This window comes from Microcaecilia unicolor, chromosome 4 (assembly GCF_901765095.1).
Source record: "Microcaecilia unicolor chromosome 4, aMicUni1.1, whole genome shotgun sequence".
NCBI classification, from domain to species: Eukaryota; Metazoa; Chordata; class Amphibia; order Gymnophiona; family Siphonopidae; genus Microcaecilia; species Microcaecilia unicolor.
The window spans coordinates 288,654,061-288,671,732 of NC_044034.1; the positions used below are offsets into that span (position 1 = coordinate 288,654,061).

A 17,672-nucleotide genomic window follows, 5' to 3' on the forward strand; every position below is an offset into this window, starting at 1 on the left:
TGACACCGGCAAAGCTTCCTCCACAGACGTCGAGGAGGTACCGGCTTGGGTGGCAGTCAAAACCAGGGCCGCATGCGGAGCTGAAATTGAAAGCTGCACCGCAGGATGAGGGCCATGCGAGGCTGCAACCGGAGGCATGGCAGGTGCAAGCACCCCCAATACTACTGCATGTGGCCATCCAGAAGCTCTGGAAGTAAGGCCTGGCAGCGCTCATCAAAGGCTGACACTGGGAAAAGCTGGGGTGCTACTTGAGGTGCAGGTTGCAGAACCGCTGGGGTCGACAAAGGAGCAGGATCTTGACTGCTTGGAGACAGGTGTATCGGCACCTCCTGTATGGAGGAAGAGCAATCCTCCTGGCACAGACGCTTCTATGGTGCCGAATCCTTCGACACCCCAGAGTGCCCAGCACCATGTGTCGAGGGTGACCAATGACGATGCTTCTTGGCCTCTGCCCAAAGAATGTCTCCAAGGCTCCTCAGTGCCGACGAGGCCAACATCGAATCCTCACATCGCCTCGGGGTTGGGTCCGTCGATGGATGGTCCCGGGGGGGGGGGGGGGGGGGGGGGGCTGCACAGCAGGTGGCCGCGAGACAGATGGAGACCCACTCAATGCCTCACTGCTCCCAGTGTTTAAGGGTCTAGAAGCAGCCATGATTACCAACACTCCCGGTACTGCTGCGAAGCTCGACACTGATGCCAAGGAACCGGACTTGGCTCCAAAACTCCTCTCGTGTTAAGCCTCTCGGGAAACCTGGGTCCTCTTTTCCTATGAAAACAGAGAACACAGTTAGCAGGGCTATGGTCAGGCTCAAGACACTGCAGCCACCAAGAAAGTGTCCTTTCCCGAGATAGTCCGATTGCACCAAGTACAGTGCTTGAAGTCACTGGAAATCTTCGTGGATGGAAAAACTTTGTCGACTAAATTAAACAACTTGATGATGCCTGAAAAAAGGGGTAAGGCAGGACAAAAATAAAGGGGAATATCTGACCGGTCAGGGCCTAAAAATGGCCTGATGCCGGAAAATAAAGAAAACTTAAATCCGGGCAAAATAAAACTAAGAAAAATAAAAGGGCAGGTTTGTAAGGCTCAAGAAAAGGAGCCACAAACGCAGCAGAAAAAAGGCACTAACAGCTGTCAAAAAACCGAGTGAGGACAAAAAACCCCCCACACCTCCTCAAGTGGAAAAAAGAGAATGGAGGAGACCGCGTTCGTGTAACGAGCGGTAGGGCACTTGCGCATGCACAGTGGGGCATGGCTCGCACTCCACAAGGCTTTATACTATGGCAAAAGCCAGACCGGGCGACGCTGATTGGCGTCACCCACTTGTGAGTAGAAGCCTGCTTGTACTCAAGAATATATTCCAAGGCAGAACAGAACTCAATTACTCTTTAAATACATTTCACTCTCTCTCTCTCTCTCTATATATATATATTTATTTATTTATAAAAGATACTTACAATGATGGCTACAAGAAGATTTGTCACTAAGAATATTTACCTGAAATCATACAATTTTCCCCACACGATTTCTCTCTTCCAAGCCAGTCCCCCACCCTCATCACAAAATTCACATTCCCACATGTTTAAAAGAAACTAAAAATACTGTTAGTAGGAACCAGAAAATGACTTTGCTTTCCACCAGAGGTGACATGTTTTTGCTACATATATAAACAAACACTTAAGAACATGAAAAATACTCTGAAATAACCTCTGTTGCACAAGTTAAAATTGCAATAAAAGTCTTCATCAACAGTAATATAGAAAACAATTGAACTTATGTGGGCCAGTATCTACCCCAGCCTTCTTATAAAGCAAGCAGCAGTACATAGATATCTTTCCTTAAATACTGCAGCAGCAGAATACTACACACAACACCCAATTTATCTCCACTTCCCCAGTCCCCAGGTAGCAATTTTCAAGATTACGTAGCTGTAAATATGTGGACAGTCTGTATAAGTAAACCTTGCAACTAATTTTCTTTTGATAACTGTTTATGGGTCCCCATAGTTGGGCTTGTTTTTTCTGCATGCAATGTTTCCCACTCCCCCCTCCCCTCAAAGTAAAACTAAGGTTGTAAATTTGTCTTGTATCCTCCAGGCAGACGACTTTGAATGCTATCCTCCTTATGTGATTAAACTCAAATTGCTCAATATTTTACAGCCAAAGCAGGCAGCTATGAAGTATCACTGTGTCTCTTGGTTTGATTCTTTATTCTCATTTCTACCTTTTATACCCAAATCATTGTATTTTGTTCATTCTTTTTGCATTGGGAGACATACCTTTTACGAAGTTCAGAGAACACTGTTACAGAATGGTTTTTCTTTGTACTGTTACTTCCTTTATCAGTGGCATTAGCAGTTTTTACTGAAGGGTCCCAACAGTGAAACCACGTTTGTACATACCTTTTCACGACACTCATTAAAAAGCATCCACCCTCCTCTTCACAACTACTAATTTCATTACCATTGCTGAAAATCACAGCTGCTCACTTATAAACAGGACAGCATATGAAAGCTGTTCCCATTTGGTAGGGGAAACATGAAATTATCTTTAGTTTTCTTTGGAGCGCAGAGACAAAGTAGCTACTATTTGGCTTAAAAAATGGTCCCCACCTAATTAAGTCTGTATCCAGCAGAATATATTTGGGTGCTGGTCCTACAATAATACCAAGCCAGCACGAGTGAAAAGTAGCCTTATATATTGCAGCTGGAAGTGGATGTATGATCTTGTTCTTTCTCTGTCCCCAAAAACACACTTATCCTAATGCATTTTAGTTTGCTACCCCATTTTAATGAACAGAGAAAACACATCTCAGCCGCCAGCATGCTCTGGGGTGGTACAGACAAAGCATAGATGTATCTCCTCTTGGTGAGTTCAGTGGGTGTGTGCCACCTCAGAAAAGGCCATCAAGAAAAATACAGAGAACACAATGGCTCTTGCTACCTTCTTTCACCAGAGAAGCTGTATAGCTTTCTCTAGATTACTGCACCCCATGGTCAAGTTTTCTAGAAGTGCTTGTGCTGTATAGAAAAGAGCTACCTGTTGTTTTTTTTTGTTTTATCTGGTAGCTTCCTCCTGCTCCTTTGTACTTCCAAGTCAATCACCACCATGGCTGGGACTGGGATTGAGCACCATGAACCTTCTTTAGAAGCTTCTTAAAGATCCCCTCCCATCTTACTTTAATGCAGTCACTGCAGAACTAAGCATCAGGACTCCTTCCTGCAATCACAGGCCTTAAATCATACCACTGGGTGTCACCATTGCACAATGATTTCGACTCCTGTACTCTGAACACTGCCGGGCAGCATTCCCAATCCCAGAAGACCTGAGCTGGGAATTGAACACTGGTTCTTCCACCAGCAGTGCACAGTACTCTTACTAACCACCAAGCCAACCCAAGCGCATCCAGATTTTGCATCTCTTATTTCTCTACATAGAAATATTTCTGACATCACACTTTCTGAAAATGTTACAAGAAAGCCTTTTATAAACAGTTTTTAAAACTTACATGAAACATTTGGGGGGAGGAAGGAGATTGGTGCAAATTAGCAGGTCAGGTTTGTTACTCCTCTTATAGCATATAAGGCACAAAAATGTAATCAACAATCCTGTAACTATACCCCACCTTCACAGTCCATACCTCACCTCTATGTGAAGTCACTCTCATGACAGGGAGGGGGATAGCAGACTGTCCCATTGCTGAAAAGATGAGAAGTAACAGTCTATTCTATGCCACTATGAGAGGAGCTATGGACTATTTTCCTTCTACAAGAGACTGTCAATACATCAGGGTATGGGAGCAAAAGACTAATCCACGGCATCAAAACAGATATGAAACATTGTCCCACTGCACTGGAATAGGTGAAGTGCTTCCTTAGTGTGTTAATTTGAAAATAAGAAAATGGACATTCATGTATGAAAGTTGCACAGGAGGTACCTTCTAAGAAGGAACCAGAAATAGTGTTATTTAAAGACAGAAGCCCTACAAGGCAAATCTTTCATGGGATCTATTAAGCAGTACTACTGTCAAACAATTTATTTATATTAATAGCTGGCTCAGTCTTATTTTTTCATTCCATTTTATTGCCGGTATATTTATAATTAAATTTTAAATTAAAAAGGTACACACCTTTTATTACTTTCTCCACATTCAATTTACAAATCAGTGGTCTCAAGGCAAGGCAAGTGGCGCATAAACCAAGGACTCAATGCCAGGTTGACAAGTGGTAATGGCTAGGAGAGTACCTCTGGCTAAAGAAAGGAAGGCTAGCCATACAAGTGATATCTCCACTACAGGCCATGAGATCGTAACACAGGTCTTGTAGGGGTGTAGTGCCGACACCTCCCTTCTACAAAATTCCCAGCATTTGATACTGCCTCCCAATCTTGCTGGTGAGCTCCCAGGTATCCCTCTGCTCAGAGCACCAAGTAGCAAGGCCCACATTAACAGCCCAGCCAGCAGCTCATCATCCTGAATGGAGAGGAACAATAGAAATCCAGAGGCTGAAATATGCGGGGGGAAACCATGGTTTCTCCCTCCCTTCCATGGTCTGTGTGGTATCCACTAACTCAGTTCAGTCCTGAGATAATGGCCCTGTGGGCTGATGAGGGAGGAAATATATAGGGTAGACGAGCTCATCACTTATCTGCTCAGCATAAGACCACCTCAAACAAAGTGCCAACCTGATATCTGACCAAGGTTCTAAAGAAAGTTTGCAAAAACTTTAAACTCTGTTCTTGCCTCAGAAAATAAATTATATTGAAAAAAGACCCAAATACTTGTTCTAACTGCAAGCAATCAAGCAGTCACTTAACTTTACAGATGTTCATTGAAAACATGCCAAACACTGTCAGAAGGCACTCAATATACTTGAATGGCATTAGTTATTGAAAATATTGTATAAGACGTTACAGGGAAAAAATGTATAAAACAAGTGTAAGCATAGTGTGAGATGAGCATGTTTCTCATGTTACCACAGTTTACCCTTTAAAAATCCAGAAGAACTAGCACTCAATACTCATGCCTAACTTTCACACTGGGAGAGTAGGTCTGCCACTGGCTTCATAATTGGCAATGGCTATGTTTACTATAAGCCTACCACTATCAAGTGTACAAGTGCAGATCTAATTAAAACACAATTAAAAAATACCACCCCCTCTCAAAGTCTAAAACAGGACAGCCTGCTGCCCCTCCTTTCAATAAGCGTGAGAAGCACCGAATTATTCAACCATTAAGCGATTCTCTTGATAGCTGGCTCTCCATAACGGTGTAATTTAGTTGGAACTAGAAGGCAAAATGCAAATGAAGTTGGTAACAATATAATTTTTTTTTTTAATTTGGTTAAAGACAATGGTACAGTTTAATGAAGGATGTTCCATTTTACATTGGCATTTGAGAACAGAAACTACAAATATAGATTACAAGTGTGGAAGCTGGGTTCAAACAAGTGTCTAAGGCAGGGCCTCCTGAAACTGTAACTCTTCAGGCAGTTGAATTTTCAGATTACCGGTTACCCACTGTATACCACTCTCTCATATGCATATTCATTTTGGCATTCCTGAAAACACAACTGCCAGTGGGGTCCACAGAAAGGTTTGGAAAGCCCTGATGTGAGTTAACATTATGCCTGGTTATAATTAATGCCTCTAAACCAACATCTTATTTCATAATCAGAAGGAAGCAAGAGGCTGGAGGGATCCAGGAGACTCCACCATGCAGTAATCAGAAGCCAAATTTTTTTTTAAAAAGTTATGTTAAAGAATGCTTCCATTCAAAGGAGGCTCTCCAGAAAAAAAACAGAAAAAGGAGGACTTCTGAAAGATAATTTCCCTAGAGACAGCAGGAAAAGGCTAATAAACTCTAACAGAAAAAGAGTGTCTACACATAGGCTGGAAGGACTACCAATGACCACTGAAAAAAGTGCTTCTCTAGTAATAGCACAGAAGGATCAGCCCTGTGTTGATTAAAACTGCCAATTGTTAAGATTATCTAGTTAATAGTAGGTTTGGTCATGCAATGATGCAGAGAACTGGCTCACAATGGTGTTTGTCTCTGGAGATAGCCATTCTTCACAATGTAACTAACATATGGTATGTTTGAGGCATATTTTTACAAATATAATGCTTGCTATACCAATTTATTTTTCTAAGACATACTAACAGCAAAACTAATGCTATTTGTTTTTAAGAGTTATTCTTTTTAGGCTCTTGCAAGCATTATGGGAGAAATTCTATAAATGGTGCCAAAACTTGGGTGCCGAAAAAGTTTGGAGCCAAGCACTATTCTATAAAGTATGTGAGTCGTATGTAGCACTGCACTTAGGTGCAGATTCCACACCTAACTTTTGGGTGCTGGACTTAGGTCTGCTGAAACCACATATAAATGCTAGCGCTCAAATTCTGCATTTCTGTGCATAACTTTTCAGAACGCCCCTGATCATGCCCCCTTTTCAGATACACACTGTAAGAGGTGCTGAGCCTTACAGAATAGCACATAGCCAGTTGTGCAAATTCTAACTGCAATAATTGGTTGTTAGCACCCTTCTATTGCTAATTAAGCTTGTTGATCAATTAATGTGTGCTCAACTTGAGCGCGTATCTAAATTTTGGCATGCAACTTTGGGTGTCATATATAGAATTCCTCCCCCCCCCCCCCCCCATTAGTGCACAAAACCTGGGGGGGGGGGGGGGGAAGCTATAAAGAAAAAGTGATTTCCCCTTTCTTTGTAACAATACTCTGGTATAGCATGCCCTTGTATATATAGCTCACGGAATACATGGTTTGTAAAAAATGTGTATAACACACATGAAAATATGGTAATTAGAGACTTTCAGTTCAGCACTCTCGACATAGAAAGTAGTGAAGGTGAAAGTTTGGATGGAGGAGAAACTCAGTTTCCCATTTCACCAGTGAACACACAGTATACAAATGTTGTGTACTGTTCTCTCCACCACAGGATATTGTAAAATTCAGCCTATTATACGAAAAGAAAGCAAGAGATCACACATGATAATGCCTTGGGCCACAGATAGACAGGAAAAGTAGGGAGAAAAACACACAACCAGATTTCTTTTTTTAGAGGGGATGGGGGGGAAGAGGGGTAAGGTTGGAGTATTCATATGCCTTGAATTAAAATAGAATGGAATTAAATATAAAACTACTAAAAACACACATGAAAAAAAAAATAAATCACTTTCTTCTGCATCAGAGATGCAATCCAGCTTCAGAACCAGATCCCGATATTCCTCAAAACAAAGAGGCATTCAGCAGCAGCAACTGGTGAAGGCAGGGCAGGGTGGCTCTTTATATATGTTACTCTTTGATGTCATTCTTAGTATCATTACTGAGTTACCAAATAAATGAACCACCCACTGCCTAGATATAACAGTGGGCCTTCTGCTGCTGGGTCCAATGCACATTAATGGCACACAAGTTACCAAAAGATATCCTTAAATTACATTAAATAAGTTAAATCAGGTAATAATAAAGAGGTCTTCTATAATTTCATTAGGGTCATGAATAAAGTTATAGCCTTTCCTAGTCACAATCTATTGTCCACTGTTCTCCATCCTGTACCCCCTATTCCTCCATGCACTGTGCTGCTCTTTATTATAACGCAGCACTCAGTGAAAACAAAGCAAGTTCAGAATGAAACTAGAAGAACTAGAGCAGAAGGAACCTGTTGGCACCATAAAGACAACACAGGTGCCTTCTAGTCGCTCAGCTTTCTACTGCTCTATGGAGAATCCAAGATCAATTCCCTAGGTCAAGTCTTCCATTCCACAGGCCTGCCAGGGCTTACAATGTTGTGAACCCACAGCCCTGGGGAATGAAGATCCTATCCCTGTGAGTAGCAGCTAATGACCATAGTTAGGGCCCATGATTGCAGGATTTCAAGGAGGAGCCCTAGAGCATGGCACCTGACTGAATATTTTTGGTGCAATGACTGAGATAAATGAATAGGAAGGAAGACAGAGGAAAAAAAATCTCCACAGAGATCAGAATGGCGGCTCATGACATAATAGCCCAATAGGCTGGTCCCAATTGTATTGGAAGCCCAAAGGTACAGGAAGAAACTGCTAGGCCACAAAAATAAAGATGCTGAGTTGCAGGTCTGTAGAGGAAGTGCTATCCAAAACTTTTTTTTTTTTTGTATTTTTCCTGTTTACATGCTGTACAGTGCCCACCACATTACCCACTATTCCTTGCAGCCAAAGAAATAAAGGAACACTGAGGGATTGGGAGACACTCTCTAGATAAAAGACCACCTAAAACGTGGTGATGAAAGTAAGGGCCAGAGTGGCGATGACCTTCAAAACAGGACAGCACCGTGCTCTGTACATCTGTCCCATGAAGCAATGCTGGATTTTCCAAATCCAGACAGACTGCACATACTGATGTTACAACTTAGAATTCTAGCCTGGGAATGGGACAGCTCATGTCTGTCGCTGTGGTGTTCTCTTCTCTAATCTCAGACAGATGTACGTGTTGCTATTACATCCCAGAATTCTGACTGGTGGACAGGGTAACTACTGTCCATCTGTTCTGTACTGCAGTACTCTCTCCCAGTCCCAAACACATTGTACATATTGATGTTGCATGCCAGGGCTCTGGCTTGTGCATGGAAAAGTCTTGTCCATCTGCTGAGGTATGGTACTGCCTCTCAGTCCCAGATACACTGCATACACCAGTGTTACACACTAGGGTCCCGGTCTGGGTTCTCCTCTTCACTTTTAATTTTTCCTGCAGAAAAAAACAAAAATGTTACCTGCAAGGAAAATTATCCCAAAATGTTATAAAATCCCAGCCGTTTCCTTGCAGTGTTTATAATGTCTACATACATACAAAGCTTAGGCTAAAAGACAACCAGGGGTCCATCGAGTCCAACCACCTTCTAATGTGCATAACATCTATTGCTCTATAGCTCTAGCTACCTTTCCAACCACAAATCTGACAAATGGCTCAAGTTCCCAATCAGCAGTTTCCCCCACTGTGATCACAGGCATCAATATTTCCAAATGACTGGGGATGCCAAGTACAATAGTCACCCCTCCCTAGACACAATGAAGGAGCTTGGCACTCACTGCACCCACAGCTGACTCTCATGACTGAGCATATGATTAAAAAAAAATCAAGGCATTTGACTGGGGAGTGTGATGTATCCAATTATCTGGACTACTTCTGCATTACAGGCAGAATTCGGAGCATTAGCAATTATAGAACCAGAAGAAACATTAACAGTACTACAGGACAAGTGGATTATCATCAGCAATGACACGATCTAGGACAGCATCTGGCCAACAGTTGCAGAGTGCAGATGTATCTTTAAGAGGGACATAGACTTAGAGGTGATGGCAGTACTGGCAGAACTGTTATTGGTCTCCACTTAGCAAACAGGGAAGGGACAGAAAGCCAGGTGATACTGCGATAAAGAACATGACTACTGGGGGTCCTGCAGCTACCCAACTAAAAGCAGATCAGTTAATGTCAAAATTACCTGTAAAGAAGTGTTCCAATAGCTTCATAATAGCTCTGTGGTTAGAACAGGCTAATTAAAATATACTAGTGGTAAAACTCCACAGAAAGACAAGGCTGAATTAAAAAAAAAAAGGCGAATGATGAAGCTGAGCTACCCAATTCTTTCCTTCCTCACACACTCACTACATGAACAGCCTTCTACCAAAACCCATGTTGGCCTGGATATGAGGCTCAAAACAGTGGTAAAAAAGGTAGAAAGGGTTGTCTCTTCAGTAAACGAGACTACTGTCTGAGTTGAGGTGGTAAAAAATACAATGGGACAAGTGGAAGACTCTTTAAATAGTGGCCAAGCAAAAAAGACAGAGAAAATGAAGCACTCTCACAAATTCCTTGCAGGAAAGCAAGATCAGTCACTGCAACATTATAAGGGAACACCTAGCACCCGCCTGGGGTTAAACCTGCGGCCACTTGGAGGGTCTGTCCCCAGCACTGCTCAGGCCCGCCTGCACCTGGGCATGTGCTCTATACTAGTACCCTCCACCCCACTGACTGGGTCCCCAATTGCCTCTGTGCAAGTCTCCAACTCTCAAGTTATTCCCTAGTGATTTCTAGGAGACTGGGGCCAGACTCCCAGAAGTCCCACAGTTCCTAGAAAGCACCCACAGACCCAAAACACAAACCACCAGGATTCTTAGTCAGTCCAGGACAAACAGAGTTCATGAAAAATTTGAACAGTGAACGATAGAAAACAGATGGAAAAGCAACAAGCAAATAACAGGTAACTGAATATTAAAACTATCTAAACATTTTGTTACTACCTGGGTAGCATCTGGGGAGTTTCAGGAAATTACCTGTTCACAAGTCTTGAACAGGGTCTCAGAACAGAGATGTTTCTCCTCTGTAACCCCAATTTGAGACTAAAGAAAATCCAGTACCTTCTGGCTAGATTTGAACTCCAGGGCCAATCAGAGCCCAGGGCACCAACTTTGAAAGTATCTGGCCAATGGTACTGCAGATTTTCTTTTCCAGATTAAGCTTGGTGAATGGCAAAGTCTTTTTCTGCAATAGCCTTAAAACACAAAGCAAACGCCATCTGCTGGCCAATTAGGAGAAATACAGTTCACAGGCTTGGAAACCCACTGTTTTGTCACAAATATTATTCAGGTTGTTGAGCTACCCAAGGGAGTCCAGTGTTTTGAATTTCTTTCTGAACGGCTGATGCAGATTCTGAATCTTATAGTTGTGCGATAATTTAGTTTCAAAATTTATAAACCACTTTTACAGCAGACTGATCATATCATGGCTGCAACTTATAAAGTGGGTTAATTTCTTCCCCCCCGAATACTATATATTTTTTAATTTGGGGATTTCTAGATCAATTTACACAACCACCACCAAGAATTCTTTAAGGTGATAAAGGAATTATATTGATGATACTCTCCCTTTAATGCCATGCCAAACCCAGCCAAAATAAAAACAATGGATGCAAAATTAAAAGTATCTGAAAAGGTCCATGCTGTAAAGTAGTATCTAGAAGCCATGAACAAAAACAAGTCAAGCTTTAATGAGTACTTTTTTTTTTCATTTTGTCCCAGCCACATATATTTTTCTTTGTTTCTTTGGCAAGAGGAGCCCCTGTCCCTTCCTTACTTTTGCCTTTTTAGAACAGTTCTTTTCCCCAATTATTTCCCTAAGGATAAAAGCTCTTAGTTCAGAGGACACACACAGGAGCTCACACCAAACAGGCATCTGTTCCAGTCTGGTTGATCTCTATTGGCACCTTCATTTGCTTTTGTTTTTAGTTTTCATAGTATTGGTTTATACAGTGCCATTCAGTGGAGTTGGACTCTAGACCTTAAACAAACCCTGCAGAACTGTCTGTCCAAACCAAGAGTCATGTCACATATCCTGCTCAAGGCAGTAATAAGATGTGCATGTGTGGACTGAAGACCACAGTGCAGCCTTGCAAATTTCTTCAATGGAGGCTGACCTCAAGTGGGCTACTGACGCAGCCATGGCTCTGACATTGTGAGCCTTGACATGAACTTCTAGGGTTAGTCCAGCCTGGGCATAAGCAAAAGATACGCAATCTGTCAGCCAATTCGAAAAGGTGTGTTTCCTGATGGCAACCCTCATCCTGTTGGGATCAAAAGAAATGAAAAGTTGGATGGACTGTCTGTAGGGTCTAGTCTGCTCCAAGTAAAGGGCCAACGTTTGCTTGCAGTCCAAGGTGTGCAGTGCACTTTTGCCAGGATAGCCATAAGGATGGGGGAAGAATGTTGGCAAGATAATCGACTGGTTCAAATGGAACTCCCAACACCTTAGGTAGGAACTTAGGGTGTGTGCAAAAGACTACTCTATGATGAAACTTTGTATAAGGTGCATCCGCCACTAAGGCTTGAAGCTCACTGACTCCCCCCCCCCCCCCACCTCCCCGAAGTAACAGCCACCAAAAATATGACCTTGGTCAAGTTCTTCAGATGACATGAATCAAGTGGTTCGAAAGGAGCTTTCATCTGCTGGGTGAGAACAATGCTGAGGTCCCATGACACAGGTGGAAGTTTGACAGGGGGCTTTGTTAACAGCAAACTTGATATACTGGCTCTCTGTGGTTTTTGCAACTACATTCAAAGCAGTTTACATGGTATATACAGGTACTTATTTGTACCTGGGGCAATGGAGGGTTAAGTGACTTGCCCAGAGTCGCAAGGAGCTGCAGTGGGAATTGAACCCAACGCCCCTGGATCAAAGTCTGCTGCACTAACCACTAGGCTACTCCTCCACTCAAGCACTAATATCATCGAGACGAACCCTTACGGAGTTGGTCTTCAGACCACACTCTGAGAGGTGCAGAAGGTATTCAAACAGGGTCTGTGTAGGGCAGGAAACAGGATCAAGGGCTTGCCCTCACACCAGATGGCAAAGCATGAGGAGGCTCAGAAAACACTCCAATCTCCACAGTTCTTCAGAGAATAACTCTGGAAGAAGCGAGAACCAAATCTGCCAGGCCAGTAGGGAGCAATCAGGATCATGGTCCCGCGATCTTGCTCGAGTTTCAGCAAAGTCTTCCCCACAAGAGAAATGGGAGGATACACATACAGAAGTTCTGTCCCCCAATGAAGGAGGAAGGCATTCAATGCTAGCCTGTCGTGGGTCTGGAACAGAACTGAGAGACTTTGTGATTGGATCTTGCAGGCAACGCCAATCCTGAGGGGCCGCTCATGCAGTTGCATGACCTTGCTCAGTCTGTCGTCCACGCTGTTGGATTTTCCCGCCAGGAAAGTGGCACTGAGGAGCATCCTCTGCTGGTGTGCCCAATGACACAATCAGACGGCCTCCTGACACAGAGGGCATGATCCGGTGCCCCCCGCTTGTTTATTTAGTACATGGCAACCTGACTGTCTGTTTGAATGAGTACAACTTGGTTGTTCAGCTGATCCCTGAAAGCTTTTAGAGCATTCCAGATCGCCTGGAGTCCAGAAGGTTGAAATGGAGATCTGTTTCCTGGGCTGACCAAGCACCTTGAGTGTGAAGCTCTCCTCTAAATGAGCTCCCCACCCTAGATGGGATGCATCTGTTGTCAGCACCTTTGTGGGCTGTGTAATTTGGAATGGGAATCCCAGATTCAAATTGGATTGAATTGTCCACCAGAGTAGGGACTGAACAAGCTCTGGCAGAACTTGGAGGACATCCTCTAGGTTCCCTGTGGCTTCACACCACTGGGAAGCTAGGGTCCACTGGACAGTTCTCATGTGAAGATGTGCCATGGGTGTCACTTGAACAGTAGAGGCCATGTGGCCCAACAACCAACACCTGTCGAGATGCTCGGAATCGAGTGGCAAGGGCGACAAAAGCGTCTGCCAACGCCACAGGGAGAAAAGCCCGAGCCGGCTGAGTGTCTAGCAGAGCTCCAATGAACTCAATTACTGGACAGGGAGCACATGGGGCTTGGGATAGTTTAAAATGAACCTTAGTAGCGCTAACACCCGAATAGTCCTGCACATGGACTCATGAGCACCGTCCTTCGACGTGCTCTTCAACAGCACATCAAAGATAGGGGTACACATGGACTTCCAGTCTGCGTAGCGACGCTGCGACTACTGCAAAACACTTGGTGAAAACCTTGTGAGCCAACGCGAGGCCAAAAGCAGCATGCAATACTGGAAGTGATGTGTGCCCAGCTAAAACTGAAGATGCTTCCTGTGTGCTGGAAGTATCGGGATACAAGTATAAGCATCCTTTAAGTCCAGAGAGCATAGCCAATTGTGTTCCTGAAGCATGGGAAGAAGGGTGCCCAGGGAAACCATCCTGAATTATTCTTTGACCAGGAATTTGTTCAGGCCCCTTAGGTCTAGAATGAGACACATCCCCTTCCCCTGGTGGAATAGGTTTGACTGAACAGGTCTTGAGAAGGGCAAATAGTTCCTCTGCAAGTACCTGCTTGTACTGAGAACCAAAGTGATGTGCTCTCGGTGGGCAATATGGTGGTCTCTGTAGCCAATGCAGGGCATAACCGAGACAGACTATTTAAAGAACCCACTGGTTGGAGGTTACAAAAGGCCACCTTTCTTGGTAAAACTTCAGCCCCTCCCCCCCCCCCCCCCCCCCCCCCCAACCACCAAGTCATCCTGGATAGTCACTTTTACAGCAGCTATGCTCTGTGGGAGCTAGTCAAAAGCTTGCCCCCTGCTTTAACTGGGGAGCTTCCTGGGCCTTAAACGCACGAAGTTGACGAGAATGAGCACACTGGGGCTGAGCTTGCTGAGGCTAGCGAGAAGGAGTGTACCTACGCCTCTGTGAGTAATAAGTACTCCTCTTCTACTTGCCAAAAAGCCTCCTAGAGGAGAAGCAGATGCAGAAGGCATCTGGCTGGAGAAGGAATCAATGGTATCAGTGTGTTTATTGATGATGTCAGCAACCTTCTCTACCTTCTCTCCAAAAAGATTATCCCTCCCCCCCCGCCGGCACGTGGCATCTGCCAACCTCTGCTGGACCACCAGGAAAAAGTCAAAGTCAGAGACACGCAGACATGAGAATCTGTGCATCGCTATACCCTGGGCCGAGATCCTAGAGGCCGCATCAAAAGTGTCGTAGGTCCCCTGGCCAAGAACTTACGACACATTCTGCTGCTTGACTAGCTAGCGAAAAGATTCAGCCTGCTCCAGCGTGAGAGTCTGCCAAATCAGACATATTGTGCACCAAGGACCGCAAGTACAGGCTCTTGTAGAGCTGGTACGATTGGATATGGGAGGAGCATGGCGGCCTGATGCATCTTCTGCCCAAAAGAATTCAAGGTTCTAGCTTCCCTGTCAGGGGGTGCAAACGCATAGTCCCTAGAACACCTGGTCATTTTGAGCATGGATTCCACTACTAGGGAATGATGAGGCAACTGGGGCCTATCAAACCCAGGGGAAGCTGAATCTGGTACATGGTGTTAAATCAAATCAATTCAATTCCTGTATACCGCTAATCTCTCCTTTCCAGGATTCAGTGCGGTTTATATTCTAGGTGAGACAAAACACATTCTTCTTGGAGAGGAGAGGGATTAACAAAGGGAACTCCCAGTTCTTCATTTGAATGTCCCGTAAGATCTTCTGATGTGGAACCGTCATAGCCTATCTAGGAGGAGAGTTGTAGCTCTGGGCTCGTCCTCCACTTCCAAAGGAATTGGGATGGCAGCCAGCATCTCCTTCACAAAAGATGGAAAGGAAAGGCTCTCAAGTGGAGATTTCCTCCTTTCCTGTGAAGGGGAGAGATCAGATGGGATGCCACAGGACTCCTCATCTGAGAAGTACGGTGGATCCTCTTCTGCGTCCCATGAGTGCTTGGCGTTGGTGTCAGCCACGAACTCCTCATGGAAGGGCTGAGACCAAACCTACCTCGACAACGAGGTACCATGACCCCGAGAGGGGCATTCAGGTGTCAGCTCCAGCCTCAACTCTGGCAAAGCTTCCTCCACTGACGTCAGTGTGTCAACATGGGTGGCAACTGATGCCGAGACCGCACACTGTATCGACGGCAGAGACCTCATTGCAGGCTGATAGTCATGCGGGTCTGAAACAAGAGGCATGGTTGGCACAAGCACCCTAGACGCTACAAGAATCCCGCCAAAAACTCAAGGAGCAAGGCCCGGAGGCGCTCATCAAGGGCCATTGGAAAAGGCTTGGGTGCCAGTGAAGAAGCAAGCTGATGAATCTGCAGGGTCAAAGAGGGTGCCTGGTCCTGGCTGTCTGGAGACCCATGCGTCAGTACCTCCTGTATGGAGGGGAGAGTGGTCCTCCATGCGGCGACACTTCTTGGGGATCGGGGAAACCCTCAGTACCCCGGAGCTCCTAGCACCATCTGTCAAGGGGCATTGATGCTTCTTCCGATACCTAGCATAATTGCCCCCCAGTGCCCAAGAGGATGACATTGAGACCTCATGTCACCTCGGAGTCGGGTCCAACGGGGGGCATGCTCAATGGCTAGCATCGAGGCAGGTGGAGACCCACTCGATGCAGTCACTCCCAGTGTGCAAGGGTCTCGCCATCATATAGCCCTCGCACCCTCGCCGTCATATGGACCTTGCACCCGATGCCGACATCTATGTCGAGGCATCGAACCCGGCTCCAAACATCTTCTCTCTCTGAACCACTCTGGTCAACTGTGTTCTCTTCTTCATACAAGGATAGAGAATACAATTTTCAGGGGGATATGATCAGGCCCCAAACACTGCGGACACCAAGAACAGATGTCTTTGCCAGAGATGGTCCTATTGCACCGAGTGGAGCGACTGAAGCCACTGGGAACCTTTGATGACAAAGGAAGAACAGCCATGGCCAAATCAATGGTGTTAAAAGGGGCACAAGCACCAGGAAAGGAGGAGGGAAAACCCCGACCAGAATTCAGGCCTAAATGTGGCCTAGCGAGTGTGGTAAAAGACATAAAAAGAGGAAAAAAAAATAATCTAAGAAGATACAGAAGAAATAAAATGAAGAAAGCCCTGAGAGAGGTATATAAAAAAAAACAACAGAAGCCCCCCCCCCCCCCTAAAAAAGACCCAAGGCCGAACCAGAGGTGAGGAGTAAAAAAAAAAACATACTAAAAAAACCCCCACATCCTCTCCTCAGTTCAGAAAAAAAAGAGAACTGCTGATCCTGAGATCTCGCAGCAGGCGGGAAGGCACTCGCACATGCCCGGTGGAGCATGTCTCACGCTCAAAGACCTGTCTAAAGCTTGTTACAAGTTCCAGACTGGCAACACAGACCTGCGTTACCTACATGTGGGAATTATAGGCCTGGTTGTCCTTGGAGAGTACGCGTGACTCACTTTGGCTGATGCAAGAATGAGGCAACCATTGAGAGAGCCCCAGCCTCTCTGGTGCCGGAGTTCCAAGAAGAGTTTCCAGAATGATGTCAAAAGACGTTCTTGTGGTTTTCTAAACCATAAACATACAGGATACAATCAATCATTTATCTAATTTTCGGAAGTTCTCTGGAACACTTCAGAACATGCTTTGCCAGCTCGGGACCACCTTCTGATCCCACCATTCCCAAGGGAAAGAGACTTGCCTCACAGTCAGGTTGTATGACAAGCTAATTCTACCAGGTAATAAAACAGGTGGCCTGATTCTGAGCCATGGGATGTGTGTTTACCCCAATTAGCTTCTGATAAGTGTTCATTCTAAAGGGAAAGGGAATGGGAATGGGACTCGATATACCGCCTTTCTGTGGTTTTTGCAACTTATTTGTACCTGGGGCAATGGAGGGTTAAGTGACTTGCCCAGAGTCACAAAGAGCTACAATGGGAATCGAACCCATTTCCCCAGGATTAAAGTCTGCGCACTAACCACTAGGCTACTCCTGCACTCTTTAAAGATGGTTTTATTTCTAACTTCATTCTAAGCTTGTCTATCATTTGGTCATAACTTTTAAATCTTGGTTGCTTCCTTTTTCATTCTTGATTATATTTTATTGTAAATAATAAAGCTACATCATTATTGTATTTAGCACTTGTGTTATGTTGTCAGTCACTATATCTGAGAGGAGTGAGAACTCAGATTTTCCCAGTTAGGGGGACGCGAGTCTAAGATTATTCCAGAGTGCTTTACATTAATATTCCTTGCACATCCCTACGTGCATTGTCCCATAGTAGGCAGTGTAATTACTGATTTACTCCCACAACTGCCTGTCTCTCTGTTGTGGTTAACTGGAAA

General features: G+C 44.7%; 1 protein-coding gene across 2 annotated transcripts in view; it reads right to left on the reverse strand.

The window, feature by feature from the left end:
• Window positions 1–744: 744 nt before the first annotated feature.
• CNNM3 (cyclin and CBS domain divalent metal cation transport mediator 3) overlaps window positions 745–17,672 on the reverse strand; it is a 120,009-nt gene continuing 103,081 nt past the window's right edge. For both annotated transcript variants that reach the window (XM_030201664.1, XM_030201663.1), the window contains one exon: window positions 745–8,743. In XM_030201664.1, coding sequence (XP_030057524.1) covers window positions 8,694–8,743 — 50 coding nt within the window. In that variant the 3' untranslated portion in view covers window positions 745–8,693. The remainder of the gene's footprint in view (window positions 8,744–17,672) is intronic.